This window comes from Excalfactoria chinensis, chromosome 2, assembly GCF_039878825.1.
Source record: "Excalfactoria chinensis isolate bCotChi1 chromosome 2, bCotChi1.hap2, whole genome shotgun sequence".
NCBI lineage: Eukaryota > Metazoa > Chordata > Aves > Galliformes > Phasianidae > Excalfactoria > Excalfactoria chinensis.
In genome coordinates, this window is record NC_092826.1 from 56,112,542 (window position 1) to 56,126,445 (window position 13,904).

The following is a 13,904-nucleotide window of genomic DNA, read 5'->3' on the forward strand; positions in this document are numbered from 1 at the left end:
GTAAAATCACTGTAGTGTGAATATAACTCCACCAACAGTGAACTCCACTATTTTAATTCCTGTTGTTTTGTTTTGTGGGTTTTGTTTGTTTGTCTTTAAGTTCACCATCTCCACATGGGACAGGTCTGTACAATCAAGTGCTAGTTTAGTTTGATACAGTAATTTGGGGCTAGCGATCAGTCTAATGTCGGTCCCAGAGGCACTGTAAAGGCCTGAGTTTTTGCTGGTAGAAAGAAGTTGGCTGTTTTCTCCCTCCTTAGTGTCTCCATCTTTCTCACAGGAAGAGTGCTGGAGAGATTCACACTGAGAAAGGACATAGTTTGGGACATGCATAATACAGTGCCGTGGGGCTCCGTAACCAGTAGAACCGGATCTACTGCAAATGACTAGTGGAGCAGATGTAGAGGAAATGAGGTAATAATCTCACCACAAAATTAATGAAGCGTAAACCTACTTCTTACGTCCACTCCACTCGTGGATTCTTCAGCCTCTGGCAATATCTGATCAGTGCTGGAAGCATTCATACAGGGAATTCAGGCTCACGTGTTAATCACATTGCATTAATTCATACAGGAAAGCAGATTTTAGCCAAAGCCTGTCTAAATGGATATGCATTGTTTCCACATATAGTAAGAAAGATTTAGTTATTGGTGCTCCACTCCTACTGTACCTCGAAAGAGGGAGAATATTTCCTTACCATGTTCATAAGTAGTTGAATCATCCAAAATGTTAAGTTAGTCAGCCTTAATAAAATCCACATGATTTTTACAGTTGTAGTTTACATGCCAAAACATGACGGAGCTAAACGTTACATACACTTACTGACAAACCTTTAGCCCTTCCAGGAACTTTAGGCTATTGCTTTCTACCTGTGGAGTTCTATTAGCATAAAGTCAGCATAAAGTCAGAAAAACAAAGGTTTGCTCCCAGTTTTCCAAATCTTAATGCAGAATAAAACTATATCTGGCCTTTTCTTATGTGGTATGAAAGCTATCAGCAAAACCTATGGGGGGTGGGATGTGTGGAATTAGTCGCAGCAAGCCAGCAAGAGGAGCTCATCTAAAATCTAATGACCTCATAGTTGATCAGATAGTTAGCCTATCCACTTCTGCCACAAGTGGAACTATATTGTATCAGTTTACACAGTAACTTATCTAACTTGCTTTTAAAGGCCCATGATGATGAATCTCTATCTGCTAAGATGATGCATGCCAGTGTTTCAGTATTTGTTTTAGGATTCCCCTACCCAACCACAATTTGAAGAAATCACTGTTTGTTCTATCCATCATGGACAGAGAAAAGATGACTTTCCCTCTCACTGTACACCACCCTTAATTTAAACACTTGCATTCAATCTTTCTTCTCTACAGTAACCAAATACTAATCTTTCTTCAGATATATGTTCCAGACCGTTGATCCCCCGTTTTCTTCTTGGTCTTTTCCTCAGCCTTTCCACTTCTTTTTGGAGCTGTACTGCCCATACCCGGATGCTCTTTACTAACAGTCAGTAGATGACAAGACATTTTTGCTGTTTCTCAGAAAAAAAAAAAAAAAAAAAAAAAAAAAAAAAAAAAAAAAAAAAAAAAAAAAAAAAAAGAAAAAAAGCCCTACACAACAACATACATACAAAACTAACTGATCAAGTAATATTTTCCAATGGTCTGAGTAACTCACCAAATACTTCGTTGTCCTCTGAAGACTGCTGTGTTAGTCTTGCTGCTTTTGGACTCTCCTTAGCTGCTTCCTCCACCTTGGTTTCAGCACTCTGTAAAACAAACCACTCTTTGAGATCAAGTCATCTTTTAAGGTCGCTAACCAGAAACATTCTTCAAACATATTAATTATGCAAGAATCACATTCTTAAATGAACACAGAAGCATTAACATGAAGGGTTTTTCCATCTTCTTAATTTCACGTATATGTGTTTTTGCAAAATATTGAGGAAAAACTCTTGGGGGGTGGGGAGGTTGTTGAGTGTTTTAAATAGAACTTTCATTTACCTTTTTTTTTCCCCATCTTTACAGTCATTGTTTCTTAAGACTCAATAATGAAACAGTAAGAGAAAATTACACAGTATCTTCATTAGTTATTTTCTTGCACTTCAACTTAAAGTCAAACCATCACATTTGATAAGCATATTGCTCCTCTCCCATCTCATACTTCATTTAGCTGGCATGCTAACAAAAGCATTGTCAGTGTACAGCATATAACTTGGATGTGCTTATGTGTGTGTGGGAGATAAATATATACATATATTCAAAACAAAGCTGTGCATCTTTGATACCTTGCTCAGACATCTACTATGTTTGCTTCACCTGTCTATTCACCAAATGCACTGGAAAGAGAATGTAAGTGAAGCTCTAATGCCATTGGCAAAACTCTTATTGAAATCAGTATTCTTATGGGCCTAGCCATCACTGAAGACCTGGTCTTTGTAAAAACATAAGCAAATAAGATCAAATACAGCTTTCATATCCATCTTATTTAAAGTTGACTGGGAGGAGAGGGGCACAGTGGAAATGGCATTTCTAAACTCTTCAGAACAATTCTACGTAATAAGAATTTAGCAGATCCAGTTCCTTATCAAACATTTGATTTATGGACTTTTTAAGATTTCTGCTAGAGATTATTTTAATAAGTTTGTCAGAGATAGAAATTTCTGTAAAAACAGCTTTGCACTCATACAGCAGTAAGGTCACCCTTCCTCCTATCTCACACTTTGAATCTCAGCTAGCAGCAATGAGTTTAAAACAGCACTTTACAATTCACACTCTTATTTTGTCCAAATGACCACCCTCTATAGGACTATGGAAGACATCTAAATTAGGCAGAATAGAAGTGAGATACTGAAAAACTATGACAGACTTTCAAGTTTCCACCTTTCCCTCTCATAGTTCTCCTTCTTTTTATTGACATTTCCCACTGTTGACATACTGGACCAAGAACACAGGGCAAAAATATTTCTCCTGACAGAAGAAATGTCAACCAGCTAAGGAGAGGTTCTACTGCTTGATAGCAGCCATTCTTAAGTCCTTAATCAACTAAATGACCATCTGAAGCACAAGCACTTAATTAGTTCTGAAACAAATTTGCCAATTAAATACATAGTGTTAACCTGAGACCAAAGATAAGCCAACAGTTTCAGAATTTGAGCTGCCAGAATTCAAAGCATTTCAGCTCCTAATTAAAAAAGACTGAAAGCTGCAAAAGAAAAGACCTAACTCATGGAACACTGAGTTCTAAAGTTATATTGCTACTACACAGAACTCTAAAAACAAAAGAAGCGCTTCATGTTTTCAGCATGTTTGAATTAGGTACTCAGAAGAAATGTATATGCTTGCAGCAGTGCAGCTCATGAGTGAAGGATATGAATTGACTGATGCAATATTAAATATTGCTAGAAGGAGTTAAATATGAGCTGGAAAAGAAAAAGGAATGTGGTATGCCTATGCTTTTGAAATGACAGGTACTGATCTTTTCTTACTGCTCTTTAAAGCCGAAGGAGAAGAGTTGCTATTTCCCATGTTATTGTTCTTCATGGGAAATACCTGGGTCATGAACATGCGGCAACACATACTCAGTAGACAGTGACTACAAATGATTTGTCATACTATGTACTTTCTAGGGAGATGTTAACATCCATTCCTCTAAAAACATGTTTTTGGCATTCTCAGCTAAGTCAGATAAATGAAGTACTGAGATATTTTGGGTTGAGTTAAATCACAGTGAAAACTACATGGTAGCTCAGGTTCCCTGGATAAGCTGCATTGCTGGTGTTGACAGATGTCAGCTCCAAGATGTCAACAGAAAAGTTGCCTCAGAATATAAGTCTAAAACATGACAAGACATGGCAGGATGTAAATCTCTTTGGCATAGCTCCTTAAACAAAATGCTAGCCCTAAAAAAAAAAAAAAAAGAAAAGAAAAAAAAAAGCCTTAAAAATACTTATTTTGCTTTATTATTCGCATTGAAATTAAAATGTCATTATTACTGATATAGCTACAATTTTATAACCAAATATGACACATGAAAAATCACTGAAAAAGAATGATTAATGATCCAGATATTCTAAAGACAATTTCTACTACAAAACAGATTTTTAAAAGGCAAGATATACCCATCTGTTTAATTCTTTCTTCCAGTATCCTAAAAATTTCAGGTGTCTCAGCCTCTCCAAACGATTGACAGAACAATTCAAAACTTATTCCTTTACAGTGCTTGAGCTGTGCCAGGATGGATTCATTACCTACAGTTACAAAGTGCTAGCGGCAGATTATAAAATAAAGCTCCTTTGTACCAAGCATTATAATTCTATCTAGATCTGACTTTCAGGTTGAGCACTCAATGCACTTTCAGGACAGACTAGCAGAATAAGTTTACTTTATATAACTATTGGTTATATCAGATTTGGACCTACATATCCTTACATCCTATACCTATATATCTGTATATCTTTATCAGTGATCTTGATGGGGGGATTGAGTGTGCCCTCAGTAAGTTTGCAGACAACACTAAGAAGGGAGGGAGTGTTGATCTGCTGGAGGGTAGAAAGATACTACAGGGGGATTTGGATAGACTGGATCGATGGGCCAAGGTAAACTGTATGAGTTTCAATAGGGCCAACTGTCAGGTCCTGCATTTTGGTCACAACAACCACAGGCAACCCTATAGGCTTGGAAAGGAGTGGCTGAAAAGCTGCCTGAGAGAAAGGAACCTTGGTGTACTGATGGACAGTCAGCTGATTATGAGCCAGCAGTGTGCCCAGGTGGTCAAGAAGGCCAGTGGCATCCTGGCTTGTATCAGGAATGGTGTGGTGAGCAGGACTTGGGAAGTCATCTTGTCCCTGTACTCAGCATTGGTGAGGCCTCATCTTGAGTACTGTGTTCAGTTTTGGGCACGTCAGTACAGAAAGGACAGGACACTGAGGTGCTGGAGCAGGTCCAAAGAAGGGCAACAAGGCTTGTGAAGGGCTTAGAGAATATGCCCTATGAGGAGCAACTGAATGAATTGGGGCTGTTTAGTCTGGGAAAAGGAGGTTAAGGGGAAACTTTATTGCTCCCTTCAAACATCCAAAATGTGACTGCAGTGAGAGCAGGGTTGGTCTCTTCTCACTGGTGACACAACAAGGCAAAATGGCCTCAAGCTGTGCCAGGGGAAGTTTAGGTGAATATCAGGAAAAACATTAGAGAATAGGCTCCCCAGGGAGGTGGTTGAGTCACCATCCCTGGATGTGTTTAAAACCATTTGGATGTGGTGCTCAGGGACATGATTTAGTAAAGGGTTGTTAGAGTTAGGGTAGTACAGTTGGGTGAGGTTGGACTTGATGATCTTTAAGGTCTTTTCCAACCTGAGCAATTCTATGATTATATGATTTCATATTTAAATAAGTTCACAGATGTTCTCTCTCTCTCTCTCCCCAAAGTATCACTATGAATATATAAAAAACTTGCTTCAAACTGGAATTCAAGTCCTGAGATGAGACAAGTACTTTGCATGTGTTGCACCTCAGGGAACTGACAAAGATGTCCCCAACCCTGCAGCTGCTCTGATATCAGCAGAGAAACCAGAGGACCTATTGGCCCGGTTTCCCATTGTAGCAGACCACTATTTCCTTGTGACTCAGTTTATCTGCTTTCCATCACAGCTGTTGCATTGCATTATAGTCATGAGCAAGTGAACACTGCAGTCTCCATGTTACATAACATTTAAGAATTTTGATAGGTAAATATAGAAATAACTGGTAGCTATCCAAATATTTGCCACCAACTAATACCAACAACAAAATCATATTCTGGCTATGTACACACACATTAGTGCAAGAAGGCTTTTTAAAAATTATTATTATTTTGCTGCTATCAATGTGTATTTAAGAGATCTTTACCTGAATGGGAAATATTAAGAAATGATGAGTTACAATGAACCGTGCAGCAATGGATCAGGTTAGAAAGTACAAGAAAGCATGTTGCATTTACTGAAGCAGCTTATTTCCTCAAGAGAGGACTCAGAAATGAAGGATTGTACTCCTGAGTACTTAAGCCAACTTCTAAGCTACTTTGCCATTTTTGCATGTTATTTAGGAAGGTCTTGCTTCTTTTACTTCAACTATACAACTTTTACTTCAGGACTTCATTTTGCAAAGGAAAAACACAGAGATACGTCAAAACTTCTCATCAGAAACCAAATAAGTATTTAAGAAGGATTAGTATTATATCCAAAAGAGAAAATGATAGATACAATCCTATTCAAAGTAGATCTTTATACTATTTATATGGATAGTTCTCACATTCCCATTTCTGTCTCTTACAACCAGACAGTGCATTAGCTCAATCTCAACTGCAGAAATTAGAATAGACTTAAGTTTCCTTTATTTTCAGTACAACACTGAAATCAAAAGCTATAACTGCAGGGATAAAAAACAACAACCCTCCACAAACTGTGTATACACAAACAATTGCTTTGGCATCATAGCCATCTGTCCATTTACATCTTTTCTTCACTTGCTACTGCCCACAGGAGGTTACCTTCCCTGCACTTAATGTGGTAAAACATGTGATTCCTCCTCTATGCTAGATTTACAAAAAATATTTTAATACAAACAACTGACACCACCTCAAAAGACAGACAAAAATTTCAAGCAGATGAAAACTGATTTAACTGCCAATAAGCCTCCATTTTGGAAGAACTGAAAAAGTATAAATCGCTGCAGGCAACAATAATCTTAATAACGTAATCTGTAACCATAGCAGTAAATCACGCAACTCCAGGCTCAACTGAAGAACTCAGAAAACCATTCCTGATATTCCACTTCTGCAGTGATATTCATCTTATTTCTATAATGTAAGGCTGCATTCCATTTAATATTTACATTATGGATTCACATTGGCCAGGTTACAGTTCACCCTTAGGACATTATACACATTGCCTCTTCTCAGCAACCTTCCAGAGTTCCAGCAGGAGAAGAAAAGTAAATCTTTAAATCATAGATACATTGCAGTTTAACATGATAACATGATAGAGAAGCATTATCATCATTAGTAAATCTGAAACACACAAACATTTTTCTAAGTAAAGAATATGGCTGAAATAGGTAGGAGTTGCAGGGCTACAGTCCCTCTTAACAGGGATAATTTTCCTTTTACTTTGTCATCATGTTCTGCATCCCCAGATTAAGTACTAACAGCAGTACTACCATGTAAGCCTCATTAGAATGAGTAAGAAAAGTTTCATATTATTTCCTTTTCAAGGACTCCACCAGTACCACACAATCGAACATACTGTGGACAACCCTGTACAGCAAGAATTCATGGCATACCACCTGTCTTTCTCCAAGTGGCCACAGATCTTCTGTACCTAGATTAATAATGTATTCAAGCACCTTCCTGAAGTCAGCCATTTATTCCTCTTAACTATAGAGAGTCGTAATCCATTTCATTAATACAGAAACTCATACACACTTCCTCAAGTGAGGCTACTGCCATCACATACAACACAGTTATGCCAGACAGAACTTGGGCTCATATTATCTCCAGAGCTTTGAGTTATTGAAAATGCTCCAGGGAACTTTTACAACAGATCCTTCTTCATTCCCCACCAGCAATTAAAATGTCAAAATTTTCCCAATAATTTTCAAATAAATAAAGTACTTTTTCAAACAGCCAGCTAATCACAACCATGATCTCCAGTTTTCTAGTAGACCTCATGCTGTCAATTCAGTTTTCATTTCTACAGATCCTTTACCTCCCATTTCTGAAATGCAATACTTTTAATATTCTCTATTCGGTGACTTCTATACAGCACATTTTTATGTTCCCGCATGTCAAAATATCATCTGAGATGAAAAAGTGACAGGGATGGATAAAGTACTCCAAGGACAACTTTCCATTTCTCTGAAATCTCAGCTTTAGCAATACAGTACTAAGGCTGCTCTTGTCCCCAGCTGAAGAACTTCAAAAGTTTCAAACAGAAAGGTCCCATCACTAACCCTCCAGGCAGACAAATGCCTTTTGAAAAAGGACATTTTCACAAACTTGGTTAATATACAAAACATTTTGCTTCCATAGCAATTCTGTTTCATTTTGAGAAAAGAATCCTTTTCCAGAGTTCTTAACATTTTCTAACTGGCCTAAATCTTTCCAGCACAAAACAGAGTACAAGAGATAAAAACAATTTACAGATCCACGGTAAGCTGCTAATTTGCCTTTATAGTCCATAATGTATTCTTTAATGCTGAAAAGGGAGGTTCAGGCATGCCACAGGGAGAAAATAACTGCTTACATTTCCTGTGTTCAATCCACTGACACAGGATAGTTGCATTTGGAAAGAAGGTGCGAAAATCATGGAATATCCCCAGTTGGAAAGGACCACAAGGTCCAGATTCCAACACCTGGCTGCATCCAGGAACACCCAAAATTCAAGCACTATGTCTGAGAATGGTGTCCAAACGCTCCTTGAATGCCAGCAGCTCAGTGCTGTGCCTACAGCCCTGTGCAGCCTGTTCCATGCCCACCGACCTCTGGTGCAGACTCTGTCCCTCACCCCCAGCTGCCCCTCCCTCCATGCCATTCCCATGGGGCTGAGCCAACACAGGGACCTCAACTGCTCCTCATACATGTTATCTTCCAAGTCCTACATCATCTTAGTAGCCTCTCTGCAATAGCAAACAGACTCTTGTATCCAAGGGGCAGAAGGAGAGGAAAAAGCTGCATCAGTTACTGCTCTGTAGGTACTGAGACACTGACAGTATTGGCAATTCTCATAAAGCAGCATGGAATTCGAAAAACAAGTTAAGACAAGACACAAAAATATGCTTCAGATCAATATTTTCGATGTGAAGCAAGAATCCTGTCACATGTCTTTCACTCTATGCAACACTAATGCTGAAACCATACACAGGAAACCTGAACGTGAATCATAGCCAATGAGGGCAAGTGCAGACAGAAAAGTGAATCGCTATTTCCCCTCCTGGTCCCACTCATATCAGACATGGCAAGGCACATCAGCTGTACAATAAGCCCACTAGCACAGCCAATACCAAGCTGTGAAGATCACTATAAGGCTCCAATATTGTTCGTGGAAATACACTGGCTTTTGATAACCTCCAGAGCACTTGACCTGACACTAATGTAATTAAAGAACATACATTCCTCACTCCAAACCCAAGCATTTTTCTTCAAGTGCCACAGTGAACAATACCTCACGGACATTTAATCTAATGAATCATAGGAGCTGTAACAATCCTTGTTGAGCTAAGCAGGAACTTTGGACTCTGAGCACAAAAGCAAATCTCTTTCGCCAAAGGTGTTTAAGCAGATTTCCAAGGTAGTCTGAAGAACAGTCATCAACACTGTTGTTTTCCCAGGCCACTCATCTCCTTTAATCTATGCAGATATAGTCTTTTTCAATTTTGGCTCCTTCAAGCATTACTTTTAGCCCCATGTTGAAGAAACACAAATATTTCACTCCCTCTTTTTTCAATACAACGATATGATGTAAGTTAGAAATGCAGTGTCAATGCTACAACTTGAAATCTCTCAGAATCTTTCTTTCATAAGTACATCAAACCAGGGCAGCACTGAAATACAGAGGCCTAGTAATTTTCAAATGCCACCACAAGAGGTCTTTCTGAAGAGCAATAATAAAGAAAAAGTGCACAAAAACAACTCTATTTCCTCCTGCTAGTGAAACCATCGATATACTTCAACTTCATATATATAAAAGTATTTTAAAAATGATTACAAATACCTGATACACCAGAAGACAAAAGTCACTTAAGTGTCTGAACACTATGCGTGCTAAAAGGACAAAATACAACAGATATGCAAAAACTAGCAACTAGTGACAGAACAAGGCACAACACTTAAAGAAAAATAAGCAAAGCCGTGTCCATCAAAACAGTGCAAACTAAATTCACCAGTCAGGGACATAGGATTAAGAGTATTTTGTTTTTCAGACAAAAATTAGCTTTCAGCCTTGCACACCAATCTTCTTGTATCATGGGTTTGAGTTTGGTAGTAGTCTTGCATAACACTTGTCACTCACTGCACAAGCTATTTGAGATCCTCAGCTCTGACTCCATAGTCGAGGTCTACACAGAGGCCTGGCTGTGGAAGGTTTGCCCCTTTTACCCACAGGAAGAGAGAAGCAAGGTAAAGCAGATGGCAGCTCACTGTGCAGAGCATGGTGCAGCACAGCATTCCACAGTGGTACAAACTTACTTCAAAACATTGCTGCAAGGATCACTGCACAGCACTTGTGTGTGCACCTCTGCACAGCAGCATTGAGCATCAAAGGCACTGAAAATATGTAGCTAAATCAAAGTTTCTTCCTCTTTGTTAGGGGAAATGTATTACATGGACTTAAAGTACTCAAAAGAACAAAACCTGTCTAGAAACGTAAGTTCCCATGGAGCATCCTTGACATATGCAGTGTAGAAACGTCAAACCTAAGAAGGTTACAAGACTAACAGAAATAGATCAGTCTGCCACTTTCTCAGTAACAAACCTCTTTTCTGGCCTTCAGCTGTGAAAACCTTCTTACTTTTGCAGCTCTTTAACTGACAGCGGACAGGCATTTTTGACAAAAAGCAAACAAACAATAAGGCTACACAACTGACATTTCGACTATGAAACCAGCATTACCATTGTTATGAGGAAATATGGAAGGTTTAGCTTGTCAGTGTAAATTGTTAACTCTGCAGGCTTCCAAAAGCAAAACAGAACACATGCAATTGTGAGCTACAAAGAGCTGAAGCATAGTTGTGCCGACTAGACACACGCAGAAGAAAAGCAGCTCCTGACAACAGTTGAGCTCTGCTCAGCTCCCCAGCACCAGACCGGATTTCAGGCAGGCTACCATTTCACTTGGGGAATTTTATTCTTAATTCATTGTATGCATGTAATGCATTATTCTTATTGCACTATAATCTTAAATCATTTTATGATGCACTAGTACATCAGGGTACAAAATACATATGACAGTGTATACCTTGAGGTTATCTCTACAGGCAGTTGAAGGTGGACTTTACTGAATAACATGAGTAACCTCTTAGTGCTTGGTCTGTGTTAAGAGGGTACCAAAAGGAGTAGGCACATTTTAACATTCACAACAGTCACTGTTCTACTTGTAGCAATCTATCAGACTAACTCAGATCCTCTCTGAGCTTAATATCATGAGCAGAAAACATGCCTGGAAACTTCCACTAAACTCCAATCATGGACTTTCAACCTCTTGAATTTAACTTAATTTTAATTTCCAAAATCTTAGCTCATGAGAAAAGAAAACCCACAAGCTGCTATGTGATTTTATCCTTATATAATGATGTGGAAGCAAAAGCAATCTCAGTGCTTTACATCACTTGACAATCCCGTCTTATGAAATTTACTTCCAGGCCAAAGCTATTAAATTACTGAAAATTACTGAATAGATTTTATAGCTTATTCCAGTTCCAAAATGGTCAGTTGTGTTTTGTTGTTGGTGAGAAAAAAAGACTCTTCTGTCTTTTCAAGCGGCAAAATATTTTAGCCCAGAAAAAACAAAAAGTTTCAGCTCTTTGCTGCCCCATCCCCCACGTGTGCATCTTTCTTAAGGCCAGGAGAGAAGCCAAGTGAAGACCACGAGGCTTTCCTATGGCCCCATTCATCCTGCTAAAATAGAAAAGGCTGGACTGTATAGCTGAATGATGCAAGTTCTTCCTCTCCCCTTATTTGATTTAAATAGCCTTATACATTAAAAGAAAATCCTGAAAGAAGCTGACTGTTATTTAACAGTGCTCCCACATGGGACCTGCAAGCAGGGCAAATAAATGCACTCACCAGCTAAAAGACATTATTTTCAAATGTCTTGTTCTATGGGGGTTATGATCACATAACAATCAAGACAAGATTGCCCATTTCCATGTGTAAATAGTTTTTTCATATATCCATTGTGAAATACAGCTGGCAATAAGGCTTTGTAGTAGAAGGAAACTGATAAAGGCACAAAATAGAGTGCAACTGTAGCAAACAGTTCAACTCCTACTTAAGGAAACTTATACAAATGTACACACGTCCTGTTCACTTCAAAAGTATATGGCTTTGTAAGGGCTCCAAAACTGAAGCTTAAATCAACACTGGATTGTGATCAAGCAAGGCCAGCCAGAAGGAGGAGAGAAATGGTTTCAGGTAGTCAGTCTGGTTTGTCTGTTCTCTTCCCCCTTCAAATTAAATCAGAAAGCCGCAACTCAATTAAAAAAATAAATTAATTAATTAAAAGAAAATGTTTTATCAATAATGCTTCCTGTAGAACATCTTTATTCCTTCGTAGCATAAAAGGTTTCTCACTCCTTCAAAGAAACCCAGTGAATAAAGACTCAACCACATTTCTCTAGCACTATGTTTTAAAATACAAAATTCACCATTTGAAGGAAGAGACTTTGTCTATCAGCTATTATCAACTTCAACTTTTGTATCAGACAATCAACAGGAGGCAACATAAAGCTTAAACTGAATGTTGAATTTTGACAGTGAAAATTATTTGGCAGGAGTAACTACCTTTTCAGAAAGCTACAGCACCACCCCAGGGATCTGGTCACCCTCAGTTCCATGAAGGGCAGACCTTCCTAGCAGCAGGCCACTGAAAGTCTCAGGTAGACTAAATGTTAAATCATAGCTGTCAGTGATAATTAAATATAACAACTTACTAGAACAGAGGAAAACATCAAGTATTTTCTCCATGAGTAGGAAAAATCATCCTATCGCCAATGAACAAACACTGAAATGCGCACTCTCCTAACTTTCTGAACATTTGTTTTCTGCTCTGCAGAAAAGGAGGCATCCCCTTTTACTGCTATGATCATTTCCCTTTCACAGTGTTCATACGTACTAGGATCACGGTGCACTATTATTATACTCAGAGAGGAAAGCTAGGAAGCTCATTCTTTGTGAGTCTTACAGGTCCTTTCAGAGCCTTCAGAGAGTTGCCAGGTAGGACACACACAGATCCCTTTTTTCTCAGGAAGCCCGACATAACACAGAAATTGGTATTTCTTTCTGTCATGGCTTCTTTATGAGCAACTTACCATGAGAATTACAAGCCCTGAGACACCAACAGCAAGTGGCTCTGCTGTACTGACCATTAAAGCCTGATCATTTTTTCCACAAAGCGGATTGCCTTGATAGCAAAATTTGTCAACCACCTCAGTATAAATGGCATTATGTAAATGATTCATGTAAAAACTGGTACCTTCTTCCAATAATTTTCCTTCTAATTCCAAGATTCTGCTTTCTGAAATCAAAATAAGCAAACAATGCTTTCTTCCGTGCTCCTAAGCAACACAGGCACCCTCACAAAAAAAAACTGTGCAGTTACAATTGCACAAATATGATTGGAAGAAAAATGGGCCATTGTAATATGTGCTGTAAGCTAACAAGCTGAAATACTGAATTGCACCTCCAATAACTGAACTTTAACATCTCTGAATTCTCAGAGGCAAAACTTAATAGGGGGAAAAAAACCCCACAAACAAATGTTTAGAGAAAGGTACCCAAGGAGGTGACAATTTTATCGCTTATTTTCAGGCAGCTTTTCAATCAGTGTTTAAACTGACATTTTAATTACACTGATCCCAGTCTAGCAACAGCAAGAAAACAAAACTAGAAGAATGACAGAGATTAATGGAAGGGCACAGGCCAATTTCATTACTTGCCACACAGTTTGTGTATAAAGGTCCTCTAAAGCAAGAAGCAGGATGCAAGGTAAGAGGATGCATTGTTTCATTCCACAACAATATCAATATGCTTTAATGAGTGCATACATTAAACTGAGCCAGAGCACCTGATCTCACCAGCATTTTGGACATCTTACAGGGTATGTGTGACAGCCAGAACTCAGCAAGTTCTGGACATGTGGCCACTGAGTAATCTGCTGTA

General features: G+C 38.6%; 1 protein-coding gene across 2 annotated transcripts in view; it reads right to left on the reverse strand.

Moving 5' to 3' along the window:
* MBP (myelin basic protein) overlaps nucleotides 1-13,904 on the reverse strand; it is a 102,786-nt gene that overhangs the window by 49,153 nt on the left and 39,729 nt on the right. For both annotated transcript variants that reach the window (XM_072330063.1, XM_072330064.1), the window contains exon 3: nucleotides 1,675-1,765. In XM_072330063.1, the coding sequence (XP_072186164.1) occupies nucleotides 1,675-1,765 (91 nt within the window). The remainder of the gene's footprint in view (nucleotides 1-1,674; nucleotides 1,766-13,904) is intronic.